Source organism: Penaeus chinensis, chromosome 8 (genome assembly GCF_019202785.1).
Source record: "Penaeus chinensis breed Huanghai No. 1 chromosome 8, ASM1920278v2, whole genome shotgun sequence".
Classification (NCBI taxonomy): domain Eukaryota; kingdom Metazoa; phylum Arthropoda; class Malacostraca; order Decapoda; family Penaeidae; genus Penaeus; species Penaeus chinensis.
The window spans coordinates 8,751,432-8,778,931 of record NC_061826.1 but is presented as its reverse complement, the minus strand read 5'-3'; the positions used below and the strand labels follow the sequence as shown (position 1 = coordinate 8,778,931).

Below are 27,500 nucleotides of genomic sequence, written 5' to 3'. Positions count from 1 at the left end.
CAAGTTCACTAAGTATCTCTTAAGACCTGAAGTTAACAGGCAGGAAATCATAGTTGGTATCCATTACTTTTAAAGTTTCATGACCAGTGCAAACAGGTTGTTTACAGCTTTTGAGAATCTGATGGTTAATATAAAGTAAGTTCCTCTCCATATGTGATAAGACTACCTCAATCAGTTGCACAAAAAATATATACAGGTACATCTGCATAACAGAAGAGCAATAAATAAATAATAAAAAAACAATAGTTGATGTGATAAAAAGTTCCATACTAAACAATAACTGCATGGCTTGAAATTATATTTACTTTCTCTTAGCATAACTGACAGATGAAAATGAAACTAAATATGTAGGATACTTGTACTTTTTGACTGTTCAGACAAATATTAACAAAACAACCTATCTACACAAGTAGGTAGCTCCGAGGGCTAAAACTGAAGGTAAACAGAAATGTCAATATTTTGATATAAATAATTTATATCTGTAATATCCTACAGAGCTGCATTAAGAAAATATAATTTCAATCAATACAATAAATAAACACAAGAGAAGATTCCACTGATAGCCAGCGATGGGCCTCCTAAAGATACTGAAGTTGGAAATTACACATTTCAAGAAATGAAATTCCTAATGTAGTGTACTATTATGCAAATCTCATAAAGTATATTCTTTTTTCCAGAAAATACTATTAATAATAATATAAATTAATAAAAAAAAAAAGAAAGAAAGAAAAGAAGAAAGAGTGCCCAATTATCTTTGAACTAAAACTCTAAATAAAATTTGATGGTAGAGAAAGAAAAAATATATACGTATATGAAAATATAACCTGGGTCTAATTTGTTTCCATGCTTCAGTTTTATGAGTTTCTCGTCTTTCCCATACACACAACAACAAAAAACAGCTATGTTTCTTCTTAAACCACCACTTTTCCTTTCATCTCTTGTTCCCTTCCTAACTAACAGCCTATTAACCTGAGAAAATAATTCATGGAAATCAATAAAATTATCAAACAGAACGAAAGGACTGGGACCATACTCTGTTTCGATAATGCTTAAATCTCCATTGGCTTATATTTTTAAATATTTCCTTATACATAATTAGTCGTATCATTTCATCATTACATGAATTTATTAATAAAGGCTTTTCTCTTCTTAGTAACTCAGCAAGCTTTACTATTTAGCTAGTAAATGACTAGGCTTCACTGTATTAATATATTCATATATTATTGTAACTGCACATAAATTTTTCAAGTCCTGCACATCATGAACATTTTAAGCACATTTACACACAAAAAACAGACAACAACAGCTTCATTACAATGCAGCACATGAGATCATATAAACTCTGAACGGCTGTAAATGCTCTCACTGATATTTTTATATTGATGTATTTATATACAATAGTGACTAAACCTGTCTCAGCTGGGTGCTATTGAATGTACCTCATGAGGATGAACATCCTTGACCACGAGCCACTGACAAACAGAGCACAAGAGTGATATTGTTGCTTTACTGATGTTGACCTGGACACTATCAGAACTGTCATAATTTCGAGAGCATCCAGGGCACACCATGCTATTTATGCGTCTGTTCATAAACACATCATAGAGAATTACTGAACACTGTGTTATAATATTCTTCACATCGGTATTATTTGCAGTCAGGTTTACTGACATCAGCTGTCTGCCTTTATAAAATGCACCATTATAAGGTATTTTATTTGATTTTATCTCACATTTATCAAGTGATCTCAGAGATTTATGACACCTTTCACTGGCCTCCACAGCTGCTTTCCTTTTTGGTCTGCCGCGAGGTCTGTCACGTTTTGAGTTTTCTGTGGATCTTTTACTACACAGACTACTACTATAACAGCTATTATTATCCGCTGTATAAATTCGTTTAATAACTATACTGCACTTTTTCATTTGAGCAACCACTGAGTGATCATTACCTTCACTTAAAACACTACCCACTGAGGCCACAGAAGCATCACTCATTTCACTGTCCCGCCTGGACCTCCTCCTCCTCTTGTATGACTTTTGTGAGGCACTGACTGGACTGGTGTGGCTTTCAACACTTGGGAAAGGGGAAGCTAAGCGCATATTCTTGAGCTTCAGTTTTCTAATAGGATACCCATGTCTTCCTGTAAGTGAAGCCTCCAGTCTACTGCTACTTCTGGTTATTCTGCTGCTACCAGGTGATATGATGTCACCTGAAGTTTCTTTGTTAAAATAATGATTATCCATCTTTCTTGTGTATCTAAAGCTGCCATCATTATAAATGCGAGTTCTATGGGGATTGGGAATGGTAATCCTCAGAGGTTTCATTAAATTCTTATTAGTATCGAGATTTGTTGAGGTTTCACCACCATTCTCTGACTGTTTAGGTTTATTATTTTTCAATGACTCACTTTCTTCCTCATCTCCCATATTGGACTGTTCTTTTATGTTGTCTTTAACAGATCCTTCATCAGCATTTCCATCCTCTCTTCCATTTATGATACTGTCAATGGTCCATCTAGTATACTTAACATTAGGATAGCGTATGCAGTTTCTATGCTCAAGCCGTGAATTACAATCATTAGTAGATTCTCCCCTTTTGTGCTTGTCATTCTCACTTCTTGCCTCACTGTGTAATAATTTCATCTTAATTACAATCCTTTCCTGAGAACTTGGAGACGCCCCTGCATTTAATTTTGAAGGAGAGCCCACTGTCGCATATTTGCTTGGCGAGCTTGGCAAGCTGGAAATATTTGGAGATTCTGTAGGGCTTGAAGTGACTAATTGTTCTGCTTTAACAACTGTATCTTGATTTTTACTAGTTGTGCTATGACAATGTGCTTCAGTTGTGACAGGATTTGATGCCTTATTAACACCTTCAGAGTTTGTGCAACCATGGTAAGCTGTTTCATCAACTGCTTCTGATTTTTCAAGTGAACTTGAACGCCCTCTAACATGTTTACCTAAATCTTGTGTTACTTCTTCATCATGGTTCCTTGCAGTGCCTTTACAATCTTCACTGATTTGGGATTCATGAGCAGCCAATGTTTCACTACTGGGAGTACAGTGATGCAGATCTTGAGAAGAAGCCTCATGAGACTGCCCATCTGCATCTTGCATGGCAGGTGAATTTGTATCTGGTGAAGGTGATTCACTAGAATGTGCAGGGGAATACGAAGGTGACTGGGCACATGCTGAGAAAGGGGCTTGTTCATATCTACTACACTCTGAGTTTCTTCGGGAGGTGACATAACCAGAGGATTCCCCAAAGTTGTGTAGCATGTCTCCATCTTTTGGATATTCACCAGAGCTTCCACATTCAAATGATTCAGTAAAACTTGGAAGAACAACAGATTTTGTATATGTATTCCTGTCATTTGTTTCTTTATACTTTAAATCAACAGGTGAGGTGTTTGTGGTAACATGTGTGTCAGACCGATAATCAGAATATGTATTCTGAGATGGCTCTGCAATATGACCTTGGCTTCCAGTCTCTGTATAATCAGAATTATAGTCAACGGTATCCCTTATTCTTGACTGAATAGGTGGTTCTGTAATACTGTTGGGGTCCAATGGTTCTCTAAAATTAGTATAGTCTACAGGTTCTCTATAGCTAGCAAGGCCTTGTGCTCTTGGACTTGTATGATTCATTGTATCACTGAAACTAGGTAGTACCTGAGGTCTCAGATTTGCAGGATTCAAGCTTTCACTGAAGCCTGGAAGGACTTCACCTCTTGGACTGTTATGATCCACATTTTCATTATAGGTTGGGATAGCCTGTTCTTTTGGACTCGTATGGCTTAAAGGCTCTCTAAAGCCTGGGAGCATTTGCTCTCTACAATTTGCTGGGTCTAAGGCTTCTCGAAAACTTGGGAGTACTTGTTCTCTGGGACTTGTGTGAGCTATAGTCTCCCTAAAGCCTGGCAAAGGTTGTTCTCTTTGGCCTGTTTGGTCCATTGGTTCTCTAAAATTTGTAAGAGCAGGAGACTCAACATAACTTCCAATCATGTTATGCTCCCTGTAATTATTTGGGATATTTTGTTCCTTATAATTATTATGTAGAGCTGGTCCTCTAGGACTTGTTTGGGACTGAATGTCACTGATATTTGGTATCAAAGGCATCTCTCTGTAATTTGAAACTGTCTGTGGATTTCTTGAGGTATTTGGTAGGGGGGCATCCCTGAAACTATTTGCAATAGTCTCTGGCCTGTAGGGAGGTATCAGATTGGTTTCTCTATAACCATGTCGTAGATGGTCTCTGAAATCTGGAAGAACTGACAGGTCTCCTGGGTTAGATCTTGGAAATGTGCTTGGGTCATGATAGCTTGGATGCACAAGTGTTTCATTATAATTAGGGTGCACCTGGGATTCCCGTCCTACAGAGCCCATGGAATTCCCTGTTACTGGGTTCAGAGACATTCCTTGGGTGCAGTTCTGTAAAGATATCTCTCTTGAAGTATGTGATACTGGTAGGTCTCTTGGGCTTGTGTGTGAGGTTATTTCTGAAGCAGATGTATTTTCTGTGTTTGAATATGCAGAATATTCACGAGAATTGGCATGCATTGGAAAATTTCTTGGACTTGGATACCCAAGGACTTCAGGTGAACTTTCATGAAATTCATTTGTATTAGAATTTAAACTGTATCCTCCTGATGATGAATGAGGTGGGTACCCAGGTGTGGTTTGATTAGAGTAACCAGTGCAAGTTGGGTGTGAACCAAAAGCATTTGGATTCAACTGTTCAGGAATGGCTCCACTGTTTTGTGCTGAAAATTCTCCACTACTTGCTGGCTGTGGAAAGCCACAAGAGTTGGCAGCATTAGGAAATCCAGGAAGATTTGACTGTGCTGCAAAGCTTGCAGGACTGGAATGTAAGTGGAAGCCTCCTGGAGTTATTTGTGAAGAAAATCCATCCATGTTTGGTTGCAAAGGGAATTTACTTGAGTTGCTGCCAGGTATATAACCTTCTGTGCTTGAGCGGCCTATAAAACTAGAAGATGGCAATCCTGGAAATCCCATGGAACTTGCAGATCCTGAAATTCTTGAGGAGTTGCTATGCTGAGATTGTCCAAATGGTAGAGATTCTTGGGAAAGACTATGCGAGTTGGGTTGTTGTGAGAGAAGACCCAAACTAGGCTGTGGTGGTAGCCCTACAGAGTTATTCTGGAGTGGTCCTGCACCATTAGATGGAGCTGCTGCAAGACTGGATGGCAAGCCAGCAGGTACTGATTGTGATGCTAATCCTGTTAACTGGGACTGAGATATAACTGGCGGTGAAGACTGTGAAGCCAAGGTTCCTGATCTAGATGCTGGGGATAATTCTGCTGACCTTGTTTGGGGAGAAAAACCCAGAGGATATTTTGACTGTTGAGCAATTCCTGATGCTCTATGCTGAGGAGAAGCTTCAACTGATCTTGAGAGTGGTGACAAATCTGAAGTTCTTGAGAGAGGAGACACTTCGGCAGATCTTGAGGAAGGAGATAATTCTGGTGCTCTAGACTGTGGGGATACCTCTGCTGATCTAGAAGCTGGAGAGACCTCTTGTGCTTTGGAGTAAGGCGAAATTTCCCCAGATCTTGCCTGATAATTCCCAACCTTAGACTGGGGAGAAGGGACTGAGGAAGTTGAGCGTGGTGAGACAGCTGAAGACTGTGGGGAAGTCGTAGACTGTGGTGACATGGCACTTGATCTTGAGTGTGGGGAGGGTGTTATAGATCTTTGATGATGAGTAGCTGGAAATGACCTTGGCCCAGCTGCACCAGGCCATGACTGTGGAGAATTTCCTTGGGAGAACACCCTCCTTGGACTACTATAAGGTGCTGCTTTCCTTGGGTCGGTGTAGTCAAGAGGTCTCTTAGGGCTTGGAAAAGCCCCAGACCCTTTGACAAGTGCATCCTTTGGTGCAGACCCATGAACACTGGGAGAGTAAACAGACCTTGGATTTTTTAGTTCTCCCGCTGGATTACTTACACTAGAGACTATACCGAATCCCCTTGCCCTCCTTGAATCTTGTATGCTTTTATTTATCAATGGATCCCTTGGGAAAGAAGGTCTTAGACTAGGCCTTACACTTGGCTGAGTTAGAGCACCTTTTACATTCGACTGAGTTGGCAAACCACTTGGATTTTGATGTCTGGGAAGACCTTTCTGGCCTGGGTGCTGCAAAGTAATTCCTCTTGCACTAGGAGCATTTCTCTGATTTAGATCTCTTATGTTATTTGCAGGGCGTCCCGTACAATTAGGACTGACAGTTGCTCCACCTCGAAGTGGTTGTCCTAAAAACCCTCTAGTGTTCAAAGATATTGATGAGCCTTTCAAACTTGAAGCTATTCTTCCTAGTTTTGACTCAGTATTTCTCCTGGCATTCAGAGGATTTGCTGTGATTACAGTTCCATTTACAACAACTGAATCTTTCCCACGGCCCTGCACTCCCTCGGTCTTGGGTTTGTTACTGGGGTCTTTGCAGTCAACAAGCCTCCTCACAATGGTGACTCCTCTCTTCGCTAGAGTTGATTCAATCTCCATTGCAGATCTATTTATACGAGCAACCTTGCTTTCCTGTGTCTGTTTCTTTAGGGTAGGTGAACTAGCTGTTCCTCTATTCTGGTCATTGTCATTTGAATCTCTGCTCTTCATTGAGCCACCTCCATTCAGTTCAACTTGCTTTCCCAATAACTCATTTTCTGTCTGTCTTTTCTCACTCTCCTTATCATTGTTACTTGCACTTTGATCTACACTTAAACTACTACCATTCACTTTACCACTATATTCACCATCCTTAACATTTGCACTAACTTCTGACACTTTGACACTGGACACTGATTCTTGTGATGTTGCTATTACCTCTGAATAGTCACTTTTTTCATCTTTTCCAGGTATAGTTTCCTTATTCTCACTAGATACATCTCCATTGACCTCGGTTTGACTGGGTGATGTATGAGTTTCCCCCTCTGCTTCCAGCGAGTTCTCTTCGGTGTAAGGGCTGTTCTGCTGGCTGTGGGGAGGCGTAGGAACTGAGGAGTATGGGGGGGATGCCAAAGCCGACCTCCTCCGAGCTACCAACGACCGCAATCCTGGCATAGCTTCATTGACTCTGCTGCACCTGAAAACAAAACCAAAACATTTAAAAGTATTCCTTTTTTATTGATTATGTACTCTGACAAGCACTATTACATGTTATTTCTTTAGGCACCATTACTTAAACCCTTAAGGAATTAATAAAACAGCCTTAAAAAATATAAAAAGTTTGTTACTTTTCAATCTACTTAAAAAGTCCTTTGCCTGTCTTTTTTCTCTATTTGTAATAGGAAAAGTAGTTTAAAATATTTGCACACAGTAATACCATCATCAGTTCAATAATGATCATGAAAACTTTAAACTAGTATAAAATCACATCCACATTGACAGAAAACAAACTTATTCATATCTAGTTATAATACAAATACTTTTCATCATCAATAACACAATGAAAAAACATACATATTAATAATTCTTACAATGATTAGTCATGCTCCTTTTAGATGATCACAGGCTGCAAAAGCTGCAATTTGTCATTTGTTGCTTCAGGTTACACTTCCTGGCTATGAAGAAAGGATAAAAAGATTAAAAACCAAGATATGACAATAATAATAATTAGAAACTAATTAATAAATGCATAAATACACTTTGAGGTTGAGGGAGAGAGATAGGTTTAATGACCTCTCTCTCTACTCACCCTCGACTTCCCACAGTACCCAGTTTTCTACTGGTTATTGCCTGTGCCAACTCTGACCTGCGCCCAGAATGAAAGGGCGAGGGAGAGGGAGAGGGAGAGGGGAGAGGGGGAGAGGGGGGAGGGGGAGGGGGGGGGAGAGAGAGAGAGAGAGAGAGACAGAGAGAGAGAGAGAGAGAGAGAGAGAGAGAGAGAGAGAGAGAGAGAGAGAGAGAGAGAGAGAGAGAGAGAGAGAGAGAGGAGAGAGGAGAGAGGAGAGAGGAGAGAGGAGAGAGGAGAGAGGAGAGAGGAGAGAGGAGAGAGGAGAGAGGAGAGAGGAAAGAGGAAAGAGGAGAGAGGAGAGAGGAAAGAGGAAAGAGGAAAGAGGAGAGAGGAGAGAGGAGAGAGGAGAGAGGAGAGAGGAGAGAGGAGAGAGGAGAGAGGGAGAGGGAGAGGGAGAGGGAGAGACAGAGGGAGAGACAGAGGGAGAGACAGAAGGAGAGGGAGAGACAGAGGAAGAGGGAGAGACAGAGGAAGAGGGAGAGACAGAGGAAGAGGGAGAGACAGAGGAAAAGGGAGAGACAGAGCAAGAGGGAGAGCAAGAGGGAGGGAGGGAAAGAAAAGAGGATACAAATAAGGAATCAAACCTATAAAAAAAATAGGGACAGACATAAACTTATAGACTTCAATATAAGAATTAATATTCCCAGGTACTTTTTCTAATAATTTACTATAAAAAAAATATTCATAACATCCTGTATTTGCCATTCAATGGTAACCTGAGAACTTAAAACAATTTGGGAAACTTAGATTTTCACACATGTAGTCAATACATTCAAAATCAAGACCAGACAAAGGAATAGAGCTAGAGGGCATCTTCATAAAATATAGAGTAATGATGTGAAATTGCAGATATAAACCTATTCCATGCACTAACTCTAAATGAGATGTTCTCTAACTCTAAATGAGATGTTCTTCTCTAACTCTAAATGAGATGTTCTTCTCTAACTCTAAATGAGATGTTCTTCTCTAACTCTAAATGAGATGTTCTTCTCTAACTCTAAATGAGATGTTCTTCTCGACTCATATAACGAAGCAGAATGTATCTACTTTTCTACAAACCTGGTAAGAAAGAACTATTCACTGGTACTCCACATTGCCTAAATGCAAATTCTACTTAATTTGTAGCCCTGCACGGTAAGACAAATATTGCTCAATCAATGTAATAGGTTAGGAGTATTTTTCAAATGACTAGAATTCATTTAAATATGTACACTAATCACAATATATATAATGAAAGGTAATTTATTCTTGTTACCAAGTATGGTCCCTTCAAACTTTGCCTAAATAGGCTCCAATCATTTAAAGAAAATTTGTCTTTCAGAAATCCATCTATTAACATGTTACTTTAGATGTTTACTGTATTCATTTTCACTTGCTTAAAATTGTAAGGTTAAAAAACATACAGCATTCATGTTCAACAATTAGCATAATATCACCTATGAGCATTCATAAACACCAAACAATATTAACCACAAAGTACAAGACTGGGGATTTAAGTAGATACTAAGCTGGAGCAATCAATCTATCCTAAATATGTATTAAGAAAAAAGGATACTATTCATGGATGGATCTGGAGGAAAATGTATGACTAAATGCATCACTAGTTTTCTAGTGTTCTTCCAAAATGTAGCATGTCTATTTTAACAAGTATGCTTTTTTTAATGAATATGTTAATTAAACTGTCTGTAACTGTGTATTAGCTGCTGCCTTAATATTTCCCTCTTGTCAGGTGGTTTAATTCCATGCTTTGTTTCAGCAGTGACATATGATGCAAATTAAAAGAATGGTCTATCATATGTATCTCCACTTGTCCCAGACTGTCTAGATGTGTTTAAAGTATGTTTTCTAAAGTAAGTTAGTAATTCTGTCTTTGTTTTTAGTGTTGACAGGATATGCTGCCTCATCTAATCTATGAATGATGGTCTAGCTCTGAGAATTTTGCATAAAGAACTGCCATTGTTTATAGTCTGCTACAATATTCTAAAATAGAGAAATCAGTTGAAATGTCGAATTTGGACTCTCATTGTCTACTGATGAAAATATAAAATAATACAAAATAAAATATCTAAAAATAAAAGGGTAACTCATACTTGACAATTATCAATAAAAACAATAATGACATAGTATACTGTGCAAAATAATGTTCTAATCTTATTACAGTTGGCTACTGCACTTTACAAAAATAAACTTGTTGATATTTAATATATATTATCAATTCTACTCCTTTTTATTTGAATTGATTTCCAGATTAAATTGAGGGTGATATTTAATTACCATACATCAACTAAGGCTAAGGTTTTTATCTAGTTAATAATTTCCATAAAAGCTAAGCAAAAACTGAAATGAATCCTAAAGATCTGCTCTAAACCACTATATTCATGTATTTAACAACCTTTAAAATGACAACAGCTATGACACTTCTCTTTAAAAGAACAAACTATAGGGCAGTAATTATTACTGTATCATTACTTTAGCCATGCAGTTAAACTAATTTAATCTATCCTGATTTAAACCAGAACTTAATCCTCCTATATGGAAATTTAGCCAAAAAACAAGTATGGCCATAATATCTGACTATGACATATTCTTCCACCTCTGCATATTAATAAAATATGAAGGATAAACATTAGTAACTAAACCACAGTGACTTTCAACACAGGTCTCAAAACTATACTGGCTGCCATATCCAAATTCACATGAAATTTTCTAAGACCTGTGATAAAATGCCTAAAAATCAAGACCAATTCAGGTGCAGCACATCATCAATTAATCAATGCAAACTCAGCACTTTAGCAAAGGCTAACAAACCTCCACTATGTATTTCCTAGCAAGAGAGCCTTAGACTGCTTCTTTATTTCTAAAACAGATTGCCAAGGAGGTTGACAACCTTTACTAGAATGTACATACTGGAAGTGTGTTGGTCTCAACCAGAGCACAGACAGGTGCTGAGGCCATGAGTAAGCAGAGGCAGATGAACATAGCATGTCCCTTGTATATCCATTATTATTTAAATTCTTTTCTATGTCAGTGTTCTTTACCTTTATCTGATTTCACACAGCCCTATTGTATATAAATAACCAATTGTGCATAAGTGAAATATTCTCAATTCCTTTGGATAAGTCTAAAATAATTCAGAAATTCATTCAGCATCATTTATCTCATCAATTTTTTATCACTGGCACTTTTCACCTTTCAGTTCCACCAAACACACACATAACTTCCTTGCTTTTTCTGTAATCAACTTCACCAATCACTAGAATCACTAAGAGACATAACAAGCCTTTTAAACCTCAAAACCAACCCATCCTGGAGTCTTGGCCCACTGCCAAAACATCTCACATCTCAAAACCACATTATTTGAACTCTACTGACACCCTCCTCACTCCATTCCCTCCTCCTCTCTGCGTTACACTCCTTTTCCAGCCGCCACAGGGCAAATTAGGAAAGAGAAGGACAAAAAAGGCAATTCTTGTGCGACTTTTCCTTGTGTCTAAAAAACCTTCCTTTTGACGGACGGGTTTCATCTCCTCACCTTTCTTGCTCCTCTTTGCTGTTGCCTCTCTATTTTCTGCTTTTCCTCTCCGCCCTCTTTCTTTCACGCTCTTCCTCGTTCCTTCACCACTCGCTTATGTCCTCGGGATCCTGCAACCAGCGCATGCAACTCAGATTCAACTTGCAACCTCGTCCTCAACCTTGGCATTCCCAGATCCAAGGCCTCAAGGCACGAAAACCTCCTCCTCAAATCCTACTTTATGGCCTTCCTTCCGCCCGATTTCCCCCCTCTCCTCGCTCGATACACACGTGGGAATGAAGTGATGCTGCGGCCCTGTAATCCCGCGGCCTGCAATCAGCCTACGAAAGTGAGAGGCGAGAAGTAGGTCACTCTTGGAAAGGACGAGGGTCTTCTGCGCGTTCGCTCGGCGTCCCTGCCTTTTGTTATGGTCGGAGCTTGCGATTCCGGAGGCGACGAACAGCGCTGTTTCATCTCGCCAACGCCATTTCTAGGGGTGTTCATTGCCTTTTCTGTTTACTAAGATGCTTAGAAGCTATGAATTAATTTTTAAAACTTTGCGTATAGTCCTGTCCGGTCGTGAGTATTAGTTTGAAACGCAAAATCGAAGCGGGATTTTCGAATTGGGAATACCTCTCCTTGTAATTATTTTCATTACGGTGTTGTCATGGCCACTTTAACTCTTTGGTTATCATGGGCGATTCTTAAGACTTCGTTGTTAATTCTGGTGAAGATCATTTTCATTATTTTGATCGTTTTAGTGAAAATAAAATGTTTACAGATACAACCACTAACGAAAGATCTCAAAAGACATATATTACCAAATATCAAGCAATTCCAAGAAAACGTCACTTCATAGTTTTTATGAGTTATACACATACATATGTACGCACTGCAAAAAAGACACCCATTACTAAAAAGAACGGACAGATTTACATTTTTTGTGTTATGCAATAGAACAATCCATAATCTACAACATGCGAAGACCTTTACGCATAAATGTGTATGAGCATGTGTGAATGATAATGTTTCATTGTAATCATCCGAAATTATTTAATTCATAAATGAAAATATGTAGTACTTTTATTACTTTTTCTTTCTTTTTTCTTTTTACACTGTTCATTTTAATTCGCTTCGTGACAAGTACATTTGAATCGCCGATCGGAGCGTATCATAAAAAAAGAAAATAGTTTTACATTTTCCTTCATAAGATATAGGATTTCCACTTCCTACCAAGTATCAAGTGTAATGCTACAATTTAGCGAGAACACAATTCCTTAGATTTTATTTTGTTCTCATTAGCATGTTGTCTCAGGAACAGGTATTTTAAATTTTCCACGAGTAGTTAAAAATGCTCGTTAAACTTTAGACCGAATTTAGAAGTCATTACTTAGTACTTCTAAACACAGAGAATTCGAATTCCACTTAATATACGATTTCCACTTCTAAATACTTTATCACCATCTAATTCTAATGATCTGTCGATATGTATTTTCTGCACATGTCTCCATTAGCATGACTCATTCTAATCAATGGGACATTTCCAGTCACCTTTCATGGTACGTCAAACACCAAGTTTCCTTTTATCTTTCTTTATCTTTATTATTCTGGGATTGTTTACCAGCAATAAGTACATATGCAGGTAGGATTCGCAGTGTATCTCAAGTACTCGTCCAGTTTCCAGTAATTCACTGCATGCTTGTCAGGATACATTGAAAACAGCGAACACTCACAACTGTGTTACATAACAGTACCTTCATTTTGTTACATCAAAATTAAGTGAATATTGCTTCCTTTCCCTTTGCACATTTTAGTATTATAGTATGTGTATATACTTATCTGTCTCTGTCTCTGTCTCAGTCTCACTCTCTCTTTTTCTCTCTGTATGATGTATATATATATATATATATATATATGTGTGTGTGTGTGTGTGTGTGTGTGTGTGTGTGTGTGTGTGTGTGTGTGTGTGTGTGTGTGTGTGTGTGTGCATATGTATGTAAGTATATATATATATATATATATATATATATATATATATATATATATGTGTGTGTGTGTGTGTGTGTGTGTATTTGTGTGTGTATATATATTTGTATGTGCGTGTGTGTGTATATGTGTGTATGTGTGTGTGTGTGTGTGTGTGTGTGTGTGTGTGTGTGTGTGTGTGTGTGTGTGTGTGTGTGTGTGTGTGTGTGTGTGTGTGCGTGGACATAAAAACACACACACAAACACTAACACAACCTATTAGTTTCCCATCTATCTAAGATACATACCAGTTGTCACGGTCTTGGCAAACACAGAGTTCTGTAAGAATCCATTTTCCTTGTTCCTGTGAGATCGGCGCTTACCGAAGCACACAAGTGTATTGTTTATCGATTTCTTGGAAACTTGGCATTATCACGATAACCGCCATTTTCCCAATGGAGTTCGCACGTGTGTTACCGAATGAAGAGCGTGAGAAAGGCAGGAGGCCGTTTAATTTGCGTCAAATGCAATTGTTATTATTCATGAGTGTTTATTTGATGCGCTATGAAAATGCTGAACCACAAGCTGACAAATTCTTTGCCTTCCATTTTCTTTGTAGACTATTATCAATTCACGGAATGTCATGATAAGTACATTTTTTTTTTATCACTTGATATGTTAGATGTCTCTTTTATTATTCATATGAATATTATAGCTCTATCTTGCCAACAGAAAGGCTTTGTTGCTGATTTATTTCCATAAACTCTCATGATCTCGCACAAAATATAGATCAATGAGACGTATTTCTTTCGAGTAATTAAGAAACAGAATGTACTGTATTTATCACCCGCAAACAGGCACTCGACCGCGTTGAGTGAAGGTTATGTTCAAGTTCGATTGTCACTTAAAATGTCTTCGTTTTCCATCCTCGACAGTAGCCATGGATAACCATGTCTTATAACAAAAACAATTTTCTCCGACATTTATTAGTTATTTGTAAGAACAGAACAGTATACATAGTTACTGGTTGTGTACAGTAGAATTATTTATATTGATAATGTTCAAAGCAATTGCACGGCTTACGTAAATGGTGCGACGTAATTATGCGGTGTGAGTATTGATGTTGATGATCAAAAGCCTTTCGTAGAGATATAAATAGTAGTCTATAAAATATAAAACATATTGTTGCTAGCACTGCGCATTACTAGTGGTGTCACCACTTCTATTACTGCTATTATTATCATCATTATCACTATTGTTATTATCATTTTCCTTATTTCTGTTATTATTATTATTGCTGTTGTTCTTCTTATTATTATTGTTATAATAATTATTATATTCATCATCACCATCATCGTTATTATCTTTTCTATCATTATCATATTATTACCATTATCATTAGTACTATTGTTGTTATTTTTATTATCATTACGATTGTTATAATTATTATTATCATCATTCCATTATTATTAATAATAGTAATAATAATAATACTATCAGTATCCTTCTTAGTAGTAGTATCATCATCATCATCATCATCATCATCATCATCATCATCATCGTCATCGTCATCGTTATCGTCATCATAGTTATCGTCATCGTTATCGTCATCATAGTTATCGTCATCATCGTCATCGTCATGTCGTCATCATCATGATCATCATTACTATTATTATCATCATTATTATCATCACTGTTTTTACCATTATCATTATTGTTATTGATATCATATTATCAGCATTATTATTACTACTACTAATATTATTTCTAATATTATCGTTATGATCATTATTATTGTTATCATTGACAATATCATTATCATTATTATTACTATGTAATACTAGTAATAATCATTATTACCCTTATTATCATTATTATCAATACAATGATAACAACGATAATAATAATAATACAAATAATAATGATAATTATCATTATTATTATTATTATTATTATTATTATTATTATCATCATCATTATAAGAGATATGAAGGAAAATGAATTCGATTATATCTTCGTCAGAAATGCATACACCGGCGAAACTAAAGTATATATCTAACTATCTATCTATTTATCTATCTATCTATACATATATATATTAGATCTGACGAACTACCTGTATATGTATGTGTGTGTATTTGCGTGTATATATATGTGTATGTGCGTATGTGTGTGTAAATAAATATTGGGAATATATTCATTCTCATCCATACCTTTTCTACATTTGGCGCAATGAATACGGTTCATTATTGTTATGATTAATGTTGCTATTATTGTCGTCATTGTTATTATCATTATCAATGTTATTATTATTGTTGTAACTATTATTTATTTACTGTTATTGTCATTATTACCATATTATTATCATTATCATTATTTATATTATTATTAGCATATCATGACTATCATCATTAGTATCATTAGTAATGCCAACGGCAGAAACAGATAATAGTAGCAATTATGTATTATTATGATATAAGTAATTTCATCAGAAAGATAACCAGTAATGTTAGTTAAAGACCGTTATGAATTATACGGTAAAGCCTGTAAATCGTTAGTTTTCTCGTTCTATAAACCAAAAGTTCTTACTCAAACATTACTAAAAGAAAAAGGCCGTGATTTGCCACTTCCCTCGTGAAATATGACTATCTATTTTAACCTCTTTCGTCAACGAAGGCAAACATGTGTCAACATGTCAAGCAGCTTTGCTTGTGTGTGTGTGTGTGTGTGTGTGTGTGTGTGTGTGTGTGTGTATTTTTCTCTCATATGCATTTATATTTCGATCAAGGGCATCTTAACAGGATATCATTTCCCTTGCATTCGCTGATGCGCATATTGATGCAATGCGTCATGGATAGATTTTTTTTCCTTATGAGCAACAATGACGTCATGATCACAGATTGATTTTTGTTACCAGTTATAAAGTCAGAATTTATTTTTTCTTTGAAATCATATAAACAATTTTATATTAAAGCAAGTGCTTTATTGTGAGGAGGATGTCTTTGCTTAAACTAAAGCGGATAGTGAGAGAAAAAGAGTACTTTATATTCGTGAAACACAACTCTTCCAAGCAGCGTCAATATTATCCTCATAGATGTCTTTATTTGACAACGCAAAAAGAAAAGACATTCGGCATTGAAATGTACAGTACGCATTTGTTTTTCCAGACAGCTGCATAATATTTAAAGGTACGAGCCTAAAACAGAATAACCAATTGACAATTATATACGACATGAGGATTGATTTTATCAAAATAATAAACCAAGAAACACTCTGAAAAACACCAATCACATATAACACCTAAACAAATAAGACCCACAATGTTTACTTTCTGATAATGCATTGCGCTCGTACTCTACAGTAAAGAGAAGCGAATGGTCTCCGGAAAACGTCTTGCAAAATCTCGTGTCGTCTTCGCAGGGCTGACAGTACCCGCTAGTTTTATTTCTACTGGCTTTGGAATAGTAAGAGAACCTGTGGTGTTTGAAGTCGTCTATTTAAATACCAGTTTATCGAGTAATTCTTCCCCCAAAGGGTAAATTTGCCTCCGCTGCCCCAAGACAAGCCTAAACAAGTCTATTATAACAAAACGCTATTGTTATTTTTCATACGTATGGTTTTATGTTTGGAAATTCTTACCAGGTAGCCCGAAGTGAATTTCAAAACGTCACTTTTTCTCACTATATTTGCCAAGTTCAGTGATAGAAGGCTTAAATAAAGATAACCAGCTAGAGTAGGAATAAGTGATGTGGTGTTTCAGCAAAGGCCAGTAAGCCTTGACCATTTATATTATATACAATTCAAGGCTTGTAGTGGTTCTTTGTCTAGAAATTGCCGTCTTACCTTTTCAGAATAAGAACAGAGGTTTATTATCCTTTGCTGGAGTGATAATAGATTCTAGCCATTTTGACTCGGTTTAATCCTCTGTGTAATCCTATTCAGGATATTTAACCAATTTAAATTCCAACTTCAGAGTGGTGAAGTGTCAAGTGAAACTGAAGTGCAGATCCAGAGAATATAGACTTCAAAAGTCTAAAACCCTATGACAAATAGAAGAAACTGAAGTTGTGTAAGGAGGCCTATAGTACCTGTGGCATAATGTCCTCCAAACAATAAAATAAGCAAAGGGGCTTTACAAGTCTGCCTCATGCAGTCTGCAAGTGTCTTGACAACATAATGTCCATGAATCTAGGTGCGATAGTAAACAAACTTGCCCAGTTTCTTCCAGTTTTTCACCATTCCATTGCGCCAGTCAATTAGAATGCTCCCTAGTTATATGTTTGAATGGTGAACATAGTTTCAAATTTATCAGTTCATTTTGCTTTGATATTCTCATATTATAGCTTTGAAACAGTCATTTATGAAGAAATAGCAAGCAAAGGTTGGTAGATAGTAGTTATGATTAACTAATTATTAGTAGTTTAGGTTAAGGGATCATCATCCTATTGAAAACAAATAAAAAAAAGTTAATCCTGCATCTTTACAAGTTTCTTGTATTATGTAAAATGCCAGTGTAAAAAAGTATATTATGGAAATGTTTATGAATAGTACAATATTAGCTTGGTCATGATAAGACCATGACTGGTATTTCAGTATCGTTAGTATGATACATTATATAGATAGATAGGTAGGTAAATATATATGATAATTCATCTCTGTTTGAAAGCCACTGACATAATCGTGATTTATAGATATCTAATGCTATTTAAACTGCGCAGAAATTGATTACCTTTGAATTACCATAGAAAGTGGATAGCTGTAAATCTATCCATATATCTTTATATGTTTTGTTTAGATTCCCCATAACATCTTGAGTATTGTATTGTCTAGTAAACAAATATCTATTGAGTAAATTTTTGTAATATATGAATTAAGAAATTGTATATACAGTAGGCAATGACTTTATTTTGGCCAACAGTAGTCATGCCAGTGAACATGATAAACATGATAGAGTAGGGTCTATTTAAGGTTGATAAATTTTAGTCTTCTCACCCATAGTGAGTTTCAGATTAGTATTCATATGGTTGACATAACTGTGTGGGGAACATTGTAGGGTGATGAGTAATTACTGACTTTTGAGTAAGCTGATCTGTTCCTAATTGCTGCGTAAAGTATTATGTATCTATAAATTTGCTGTTCCTAATTGCTGCGTAAAGTATTATGTATCTATAACTTTGCTTATTCTCAGAGACAAGTTATCCAATGGGTATCCAATGTCTTCTTATGTATATATCTTGTTTTAGGGTATAAAATGACTTAGTGTATAGTAAGTTCTAATCAGTTTGCAAGATTTATTATTTGAAGTGAGTACATTGGTGTTGATTTAGTTGAACAGTATCATGGTTCTGATTAAAAGTACTTCATTTTCATTTCAGAAGCAGAAGCAGCCATGAGTCTTATGGCAAAAGGTGGTGCAGATGGACCAGGTTTTGTTGGTATCCGTTTCTGTCAGGAGTGCAACAACATGTTATATCCAAAGGAAGACAAGGTATTTTTTCTTCTTCTTCTTCTTCTTCAAATCTGTTGCTCATTTGATTTGATATCAAAATAATTTCAATTTTTGTTTTCTGTTTCACCAGTTTATTAATCAGATTTGAATTTCCAGGAAAACAAGATATTGCTTTATGCCTGCAGGAACTGTGATTACAAAATGCCCACAGAAAATAATTGTATTTATGTCAACAAGTTGATGCATGAAATTGATGAACTCAGGCACATTAACCCAGAAGTGATACAGGTAAATAGGAAGAATGCATCTTTTTAACACTCTTATAAAACTGCTATATTATCAGTAAGATTTAAGGCAGGTAACATAATATATTATCTGTATTAGAATATTGAACATAGCTTAGTTGTGGCACTTGTTTTAGGATAAAGAGGATATAAATAATGGGGTTGAAGTATTTCAACATCATTTACAATTGTACATATTGCCTTGTATATACTATTTACTGAGCACATTGTTTTTATCAACTTAAGTTCCAGGTCTATTCTTGGGATCTAGGCCTATGATGATGTATAAAAGAAATTGAAGATAGAAGATTTATGTGATTTTGTCTGATAGTTGTGTTCTTGTTTCATAACATTTCTTTATAATTGGGGTTTATCTGAAATATTAAACTTGGCAAGTAACGATCATATAAAATATCAGATTTGGTTGTATATACATAAAACATAGTTCAGTTTTTTGATCTCGCCTGTACCTTAAAAACCTGATAAAGTGTATGATTAAATACATATTGGGAAAATTGAATGTAAAATCATTATGAAGTTTAAATTTTTTCCTCTTTAGTAACAAATCCTTGTCCATTTATTCTCAAGTATTCTAAATGCTCTCTCTTTTTTTTATTAAGGACCCTACACTGCCACGGACAGACGACCATCCGTGCCCAAGGTGTAGTACACGTGATGCGGTATTCTTCCAAGCCCAGACCAGGAGAGCTGAAGATGAGATGAGACTGTACTATGTATGTTGCAATAGTGAGTGCACACACCGTTGGACTGAGTAAATTAAGTTATCATCGTCAATTTTTTTTTCTTACAAAATCATCCACAAGTAATTTGCCAGTAATTATTGAGGTAATTATTCTTGTTGGATTGAATACATTTCATACTTCGTGGAAAACATGTCATGCTTAATATAATTATGATGCCTGAAAGTTTGTAATATATATATAATGATAAAAAATGTATTTTGAACTGATGCATCAATAAAAAAATATTTCATGTTTTTGCTTTATTCTGTCAACATGTGTTTGTGTATATACACACCCTCAAATTGTCTGCAGTGGGTGTGATGTGGTTTTCCTTCTCAGAAATAGCCCAACTATGTTTTAAGATGCAGGAAAATGTGCATAACAATTTGTTGCTACCAAAATACTACCACATTATTAGATTAGGACTATTGAAGATATATATATATATATATATATATATATATATATATATATATATACATATGTATGGATTTTATTTTCTATTTTAATCAATTCATAGACATTCTGTGAAAAGCAGCAGCTCTTAGTGGTGACAGTCAATGGAAACATTTCCTTCAGTAAAAGTTCTTAATAAAGGTAATTACAAGTTTTTACAAATTTAGGCAGCTCTTCTAAGCCTTCAGCCATTTAACTTGCAGGCAGAACTTATTTTGGCTAGAGAAAAGTGGTGCTTGTAATTTACAACAATACAGTCATTCAGTCATAAAATATTAGAGCTGCATCCTTTTTCCTTTGCTACTGAAGTGAAAAGTGTATTATTATTTATGTCAGTGTCTAGGTATACTCACATGGTGTGTACTGACATCCTGTCTGTATCTCAGCTGAAAGAATGACATAAAATTTTGACTTCCTAACCTTACCCATCTCCCTCGTAGACATGTAGAACAAGACAAAAGGCAAGACTGATACAACCGAGTGCCTGCTGTGTCCCCTCCTACTACCCTCAGTGTTGTCAAAACTGTGTACATAACATGATAAAGTAGTAATTGGTGTTAACCCACATTATGACATAGCCTGCACCATCAGTTTACTGGACAAAGCTACTCTTTCTCCAGTACTAGTGGCATTATTTGTTTGGTATCACTATGAGATACAAGTACCTGAAGTGAAGAAAAACCTTTATTTTTTTCTGACATTTACTTATAATCTCCAAAGTTGTATTTCGAATATTGAAGAAGCTGAATGCAAATTGGAAAACTGCCAATGCTTTCCCACCTAATTGGCCACTACCCAATTTAGTTTGTTGGATAATCCTTGCACAGTGAAATTCAAGAAGAAAAGGGTGAGGGAGGGTGTCTCTTCTAGCAACATGGGATATCCTTCCTCTAACTGTCTTGACATAAGGTATGAAAGTAGCTTCTACTTTCCCTCTCAAGGCAGAAAGTGTGTGAGAGTCACCTTTGGGAGTCTAACTACCTCCCCTAACGTGAGAGAAATTCTGGCTGTCCCTCTTGCCCTTGAACTGCTTTTTGTGTGAGGATTAACAATGGTTTGCCAAACAGTTTCCACTCTGAAGTCCTGTGTAGAAGCATTCTCTCATTCTTATGTCATAATGATGTGATGTGAATAGTTTTTGATGTCACTGCGGGTGTTGGAAGGAGGGCGCAGTGGGCCCAAATCTTAATGAATCACACCTATTAACACACCACCTCAACTGTCTTCTAGGGGAGATAGGCAAACTTGTGAAGTAATTAATTTCTCTACTTTTTTTTAAAGTTGAGAATCAGATAGGGGAACATTTCACACCATTTAAATATATCTGGAGACAATGGCGAAGACAGATTGTGGATACTCAAGATGGATGTGCATTTTTTTGGTGGGTGACAAGACTTTTTTTTATACAGTATTCACACATTCATCCCTGAACATATCAACCTAGAAACCTTTAGTATATTTAGTACATCAAAAAGAGTATGTAGAAAAGGAAGGAGACCAAATAATCTTTAATAAAACACCCATGAAACAAAAGCCCTTGATTTCTAATCTTATTATCTCTTTAGTTAAAGGTAGTAATATAGTAATAATAAAATTGTTTAGAAATTGTGTTCATAGTTTAATGTCCCTTAAACTGTATTTACAACAAATAAAACATGGATAAGAAGTTTACTATTGCTGAAACATCCTCCAAGTCAAACCATCTGTCAAACTTACTTTCACATTTCTAAGAAAAACAACTGGATCAGAAAATATATATATATAAAATTAAGTTTTAAATTTTCATTGAATGTATTTTTTACTTTTCTACATTTCACTGTTTAGGATCTGCCAGCAAGTTGTTCAGTTTGCTACTTATTGCACTAGCACAGTTTTCACAGTATTTCCTCAAAATGAAAGGAATGCTAAAGGAATCAATCAGAAGAGACACAAAGAAGTATAATAATTAATAATAAAGTTGTAATGTAAAGCTGCAGAACAAGCTGACATTTTCTCTATTATATCTGTAATGTCGGCATTGTTTTTCCTCTGTCGTTTTACTTTGTTTCATTTATAACAGTGTAGACATATGCATTGCCATGCTGAATACAATGTGTTTTTACAATCACTCACTCACTCATTTATTCATTCTCTCTCTCTGTCACTCACTCACTCACTCTCTCACTCGCACTGCAAGGATTACTTTCACATATGTCTAAAGTGCATATAATGCATTCAAATATATGAAACCCACAGGTTTTCTCCACTTGATAAGGTTACCATCAAAACCACAACTAATTCACTCTAGTACTTATTCAAAATTACAAATCTAAATCTGAATGAGGTTAATACATAATATTTCTTTACAGATAAGTGGTAACAAACTGGATTCTACAAATAATGAACACGTCAATAAAGAATGTACATCAGAACTATGTAAGCTGAAAATCTCAATTTTTTTTACAGAGCATTATTTCATGTGTAAAAAAAATAAATGAGAGAGAGAGAGAAAAAAGTGTAAAATAAAACTGGGATTACATGCCTATACAATGATAAGAATACACATATTTTCTTCACCACCCATGCTACATACACCAAGCATCAATACCCCCTTTTATATTTTTATATATATATTTTTTTTATTCATATTCCTATTGATGCCGATGCAACTAGATATGAGATATTACTCTAAAGTTGGTGTAAGAGAAGGAAAAGTGAGGGAGAGTATGAAAGAAAATGTGTGCACTCATGAAAATTAACATATCTACATTTGTGTAGATGTGCACACAAGTTCAGTCCTTAAACGCACTTACACAAACTTGCACACATGCTTTCACACCCACATGCATATTCACAAACATTCACAATCACAGTCTCTCTTTATCTGAAGACAACGATGCAATAAATCTAAGACTAAGTAAATGGAAAATTCACCAGCTAAAAATCATAATGTTGAAGACAAAAATGAAAAGAAAAGAGACATGATACAAATATTGCAGTTTCCATTATTTAAATACTTCACAAAGGAAATACTGTATCCATTAAAACCACATGGATGACAAAACAAATCTAGGTCTGTTACCTTTACCCAAATATAAAAATTCATATTCAAATCTTTCGATAAAAATGCCAGAGAACACTAAATTTGCCATAAATATTCATCTAATAACCTCCAGCAATTTATATACACAGGTACATAGGTAGGTTATTCTTCTGAAACAAAAACATAAAAAAAAGTACCAAACTGGCATTTGACAATATTGTAGGCACAATGGCATTAACGTCTGGAACTTCTATATGGATCATACCTACCGCTAGACCTGTCGTCATTTCCATGAGACCGGCTGTGATAATGATCCCTCGATCTTTGGTTGTCATGACTGTGTCCATTTGGTCTCATGTAAGAATCATTCTTTGATCCTAACCTACTGTAGTCAAAACGACCTTGCTGTTGCTGTAACTGAGCAAGCATGTTGGAATTTTGAGAAATACTGTCTTCTCTATTCTGCTGCCCTTTCAGCATCTTCATTGCATCATTATCAACATATTTCTGTCCGCCACTTCTCTGATTATGACGGGAACTCTGGTGATCATCCAAGGACCTTCCATATCTGTTTCTGTCTTCATGATGACGGTTATGACGGTCATCTAAGGATCTATTTCTGTCCCTATTATCGTAATGTCCTCTGTTCCAATGCTGATTGTGTGGTGAGTCATTAGTTCTTGACCCACTCCCTCGCATATTATCCTGCATGTTACGGCCTCGATGTCCCTGACCATACATGCCATAATTCATGGAGCCAAGTCGATCTGATGTACGCATGCCTGGAGCATTGAGCAGAGGACTGGCTGATAAAAGACAAGGCTGCTGTGCCTGCAACAAAGCTATCTGCTGTTGTGCTAATGCCATGATATGCTGTGGAACTCGACCTTGTAGCGCTGCTGGAATACCTGGGCCAGGGCCTAAGAGAGACTGCTGTTGGCCACAACTCTGTGCTTGCACTGATGGGTAATTCTGCTGAGGAGCCTGAGGACTATTATTTAATAAGCTGGGATCCAGAGTATGTATCCCACCAGGTCCAGGTGCAAGTCCTCTCTGTTGTAACTCTTGCAAGCCCCTATTCTGAACTTTCATGTTACGATTGAAAAGAGGAATTCCATTCATCAACTCAATTGCATAAGGAACAGACACCGGATCACGATAAATAATAAATGCAAAGTTTTTGTACATTCCAGTTGCTCTGTCCTTAGCTATCCTGACATACTGCAAGGGTCCTGCCTGAAAAAAGAAAATAAGAAAATAAATAAATAAATAAATAAATAATTTAAATGAAATACACAGAAGTCACAAATTGAAGAAACATGCTAGCAAAACTTTACATAAGCCTGTTTTTTCATAAATATTCATTTCAGTTAGAATGAGACAGAGGGATAAAGAAATAAATGATTCCTGTACCACAAAAACTCATTACACTATGTATCCGTCAACGTATGTGACATTCGTACTCATTTTACAATGACATTTTGGATGATGATGATGATGATGATGATCATGATGACAATGACAATGATGACGATTATAATATAATAATAATAATAATAACAATAATAAAAATAATAATGATATATAGATAAAAAAAAAAAAAAAAAAACTCAGACTGACAAGTAATCACTTCTATTAATATAATTCATCTGAACTACAAGTAAGATATGGAACGATCTGTCTTTGCAGTGATATTTTGTAGTACTGTACACGGTTGCAGCTACACCAATGCTTAACTTTTCACTAGTGTTCACCTAATAGAAACGGTACATGGTGATAATTTTTGTTTTTTATTTTAAATAGTTCCTTGCTCCTCCATGTAAAATTAATTTCTCGGTATATTACATAATAATTAACTTTTACATGCATTGCCCACTGTTTTGTGTACATAATTCAATTTACACTTAGACCGTTTCATAAGCAACTCGTCACCAATGAGTGAATAACTAGGCCTCATGACCTATCTACATACCTTCTTGAACTTACAGGAGGATAAGTTTTTTTTTTTATTATTATTATTACAATTAATATAATTTTTAATACTAGCAACATCATCATCATAATACTAAAAATATATTTCGTTTTTTTTCTGAAAACTCAAGATATATAGTAAACAGATAAGTTCAAGCTGAATTTGGTAGCCGACTCCTTGGGAATTAACCCAATACCGACGGGTATGACATGTATGTACGTGCTATGCCCACTGTGAGTACTTGTTTGATTGTTTTCTCACATAGATGGCTACACTTGTACTAAGTCACCAATGAACCAGTTACGAGTACTGCCTGTCTCGCCCGTTTACCCTTATCTTTGATTTACAAAAATATTTTACATTATCTTATTTTGCTGTTACTAATGTTTATAACATTATAGTAATTAAAATGTTTATAATAAAAATAACACCATCGATATTTATAGCAGTGGTAAAAAATATGTTTTTCCCTGCCAATTCAAGTCTGGTAAGGTCACAAGTTCTACTAATTGACTCCTTTGCAAAGACATTTCACAAAAATATAGAAAATGAACACAGCATTTTCCCCTGTGGCATTGGGTTAAGTGATTGCAAAATCATTATGTGTAAACAAAAGCAACTATACCGAACTACAGTGACAAACAATATATCCAGGGCCATTGGTTAAAATTGATGACAATATTGGCCTTTATACAAAAGAAGGCATAAAATATACAGGGAAAATGCTGGGTAAACAAATAAATAAAATATAAAAATAAAATAAATAAATAAATATAATAATAATAATAATAATAATAAATTGTACTAATATCATGGAAATAATCATCTGTGCAATTTCTAAGAGGTAACCCTCATGGACTATCACATGAGGAGCAAAATTTTATGTGCTACCTACCATCTATAATCTTTTCTCCTCCTGAACTTCCTACCACACAGATATTGTTCCCTCAGCTCAAGAAGATATATAACTTAAGCATACAACAGAGAGGTTACCAACCTGGTGACGGATTACTAAAGACAACAGGCAAGTGTTTCTTTAAAGTTGGAGCACATTTAAAAGATTCATGTCCAATAAATAAAACAAATGAAAGTAAGTATTGTAATCCTTTAATATAATCTAGATGGAGATTTGCATGAATTTGTCCTATGATTATTATCTGCATTTGCGTGATAGCTCTTTAACCCCTTGGTGACGGGTGTAGAAAACTAGGAAAAAAAAACTCTACGCTCTGGCGATCCACGGCAACGCACTGACTTTGAGCGCGGGAGTTTCGGTACATTAAGCCGAATCATCACCTCGGAGCGTTTTGGCGCGCGGCGGCGGCATACAGCCGGACGCCACATTTCGAGCGGTTTGTTTTCACGTATATAGATGTGACCCGTCGGGAAGGGGTTAAAGAGGAAATGACCATGATATTTATGCAAACTCATAGCCAAAATATCAATCCCCAGGCATTTCTTTGTTTCCACAAAAAAATTTGGTTTTAGACTTTCATAGTTTCATATCTTTGCCAACTGTTTTCTGACTATCACTTTAATGTCCACACAACAATATGTCAGCAAACAGGTATACTATGTGAGTGCACACACAAAGTGTGCCTTAATCTCCTATTCTTTATTATGTTTATAAACTCCCTTATTACTAGCTTGGGGCTAGCTGCAAATTAGTTCAAATTAATAGACTTGAAGAGATCTACTTGAAATTATTTACAAAGTAACTACACCCCTCACAGACTAAGTCCTAGGGCTTTGTCCCCTTACCTCCAGGAAATTCCCCTACTTTCCTCTCTTTACAAATCTGTCTTCGGATTTTCCATTGTCGAAATATATACCCTGCTTGTTGATATAGATAAGAACCTTCAAGAATTTGGTAATTTTTCAGAATACCTTTGCTAACTGATATCAACAATTTTAGCGTCGATGGATTCCTCTCCCTCTCTACTATTAAAAAATATGAAAATTATGCTGCAGAAACCTCCCTAGCAGCAAGGAAGGGCATAAAATTTACTGTAAAATATTAATAACATACAAAGAATCAGTCACAAAACCATCACAATTGTTTTTTTAAGGTAATGAGATAAAGTAGTCAGAACATAGTATGTGAATGGGCAATAATTACCATTCTGTCATTGTGCTCCAAATCTCTCTGTACATTGATAATAACTTCATCCATATCATTACAACATAGCAATTTTTCATCAACCCATTCAGTAAACTATGGCTAAATTTGGTAATCTACTATTCATTAATCTTCCAAATAATCACACTAATGGGGCCCAAAGTAGGCCAAGTTCAATCCCACGAACTAAAATAAACTCGTGTTGCCACAGACACACCTACTCTTCTCTC

The 27,500-nt window shown here is 35.8% G+C and overlaps 3 protein-coding genes across 6 annotated transcripts in view; 1 reads left to right on the top strand and 2 right to left on the bottom strand.

Annotated features, from left to right (window-relative positions):
* The window catches only part of LOC125028012 (paternally-expressed gene 3 protein-like), a 14,571-nt gene extending 975 nt beyond the window's left edge, over positions 1–13,596 (bottom strand). The window contains exons 1-3 of one of the 3 annotated variants that reach the window (XM_047617270.1): positions 13,534–13,596; positions 7,493–7,576; positions 1–7,098 (exon numbers count right to left, since the gene is read on the bottom strand). The exon at positions 1–7,098 is cut by the window's left edge and continues 975 nt beyond it. In XM_047617270.1, the coding sequence (XP_047473226.1) occupies positions 1,416–7,076 (5,661 nt within the window). In that variant the 5' untranslated portion in view covers positions 7,077–7,098; positions 7,493–7,576; positions 13,534–13,596 and the 3' untranslated portion in view covers positions 1–1,415. Of the gene's footprint in view, positions 7,099–7,492; positions 7,577–11,281; positions 11,677–13,533 lie in introns of those variants that run through there. The other 2 variants (XM_047617269.1, XM_047617268.1) reach the window with 2 other exon arrangements.
* Positions 13,597–16,538: 2,942 nt separating this feature from the next.
* LOC125027980 (DNA-directed RNA polymerase II subunit RPB9-like) lies at positions 16,539–19,951 on the top strand. 2 transcript variants are annotated; one of them, XM_047617202.1, is made up of 4 exons: positions 16,539–16,689; positions 18,601–18,713; positions 18,831–18,962; positions 19,579–19,951. In XM_047617202.1, exons 2-4 carry the CDS (start codon positions 18,615–18,617, stop codon positions 19,732–19,734), a joined length of 387 nt encoding a protein of 128 aa, XP_047473158.1. In that variant the 5' UTR covers positions 16,539–16,689; positions 18,601–18,614; the 3' UTR covers positions 19,735–19,951. The 2 variants fall into 2 exon arrangements, with proteins under 2 accessions (XP_047473158.1, XP_047473159.1); XM_047617203.1 differs by having other exon boundaries at positions 16,574–16,689; positions 18,604–18,713.
* Positions 19,952–21,762: 1,811 nt separating this feature from the next.
* Positions 21,763–27,500, bottom strand: part of LOC125027979 (RNA-binding protein 7-like) — a 6,067-nt gene continuing 329 nt past the window's right edge. The window contains exon 2 of the mRNA XM_047617201.1: positions 21,763–24,415. Coding sequence (XP_047473157.1) covers positions 23,414–24,415 — 1,002 coding nt within the window. The 3' untranslated portion in view covers positions 21,763–23,413. The remainder of the gene's footprint in view (positions 24,416–27,500) is intronic.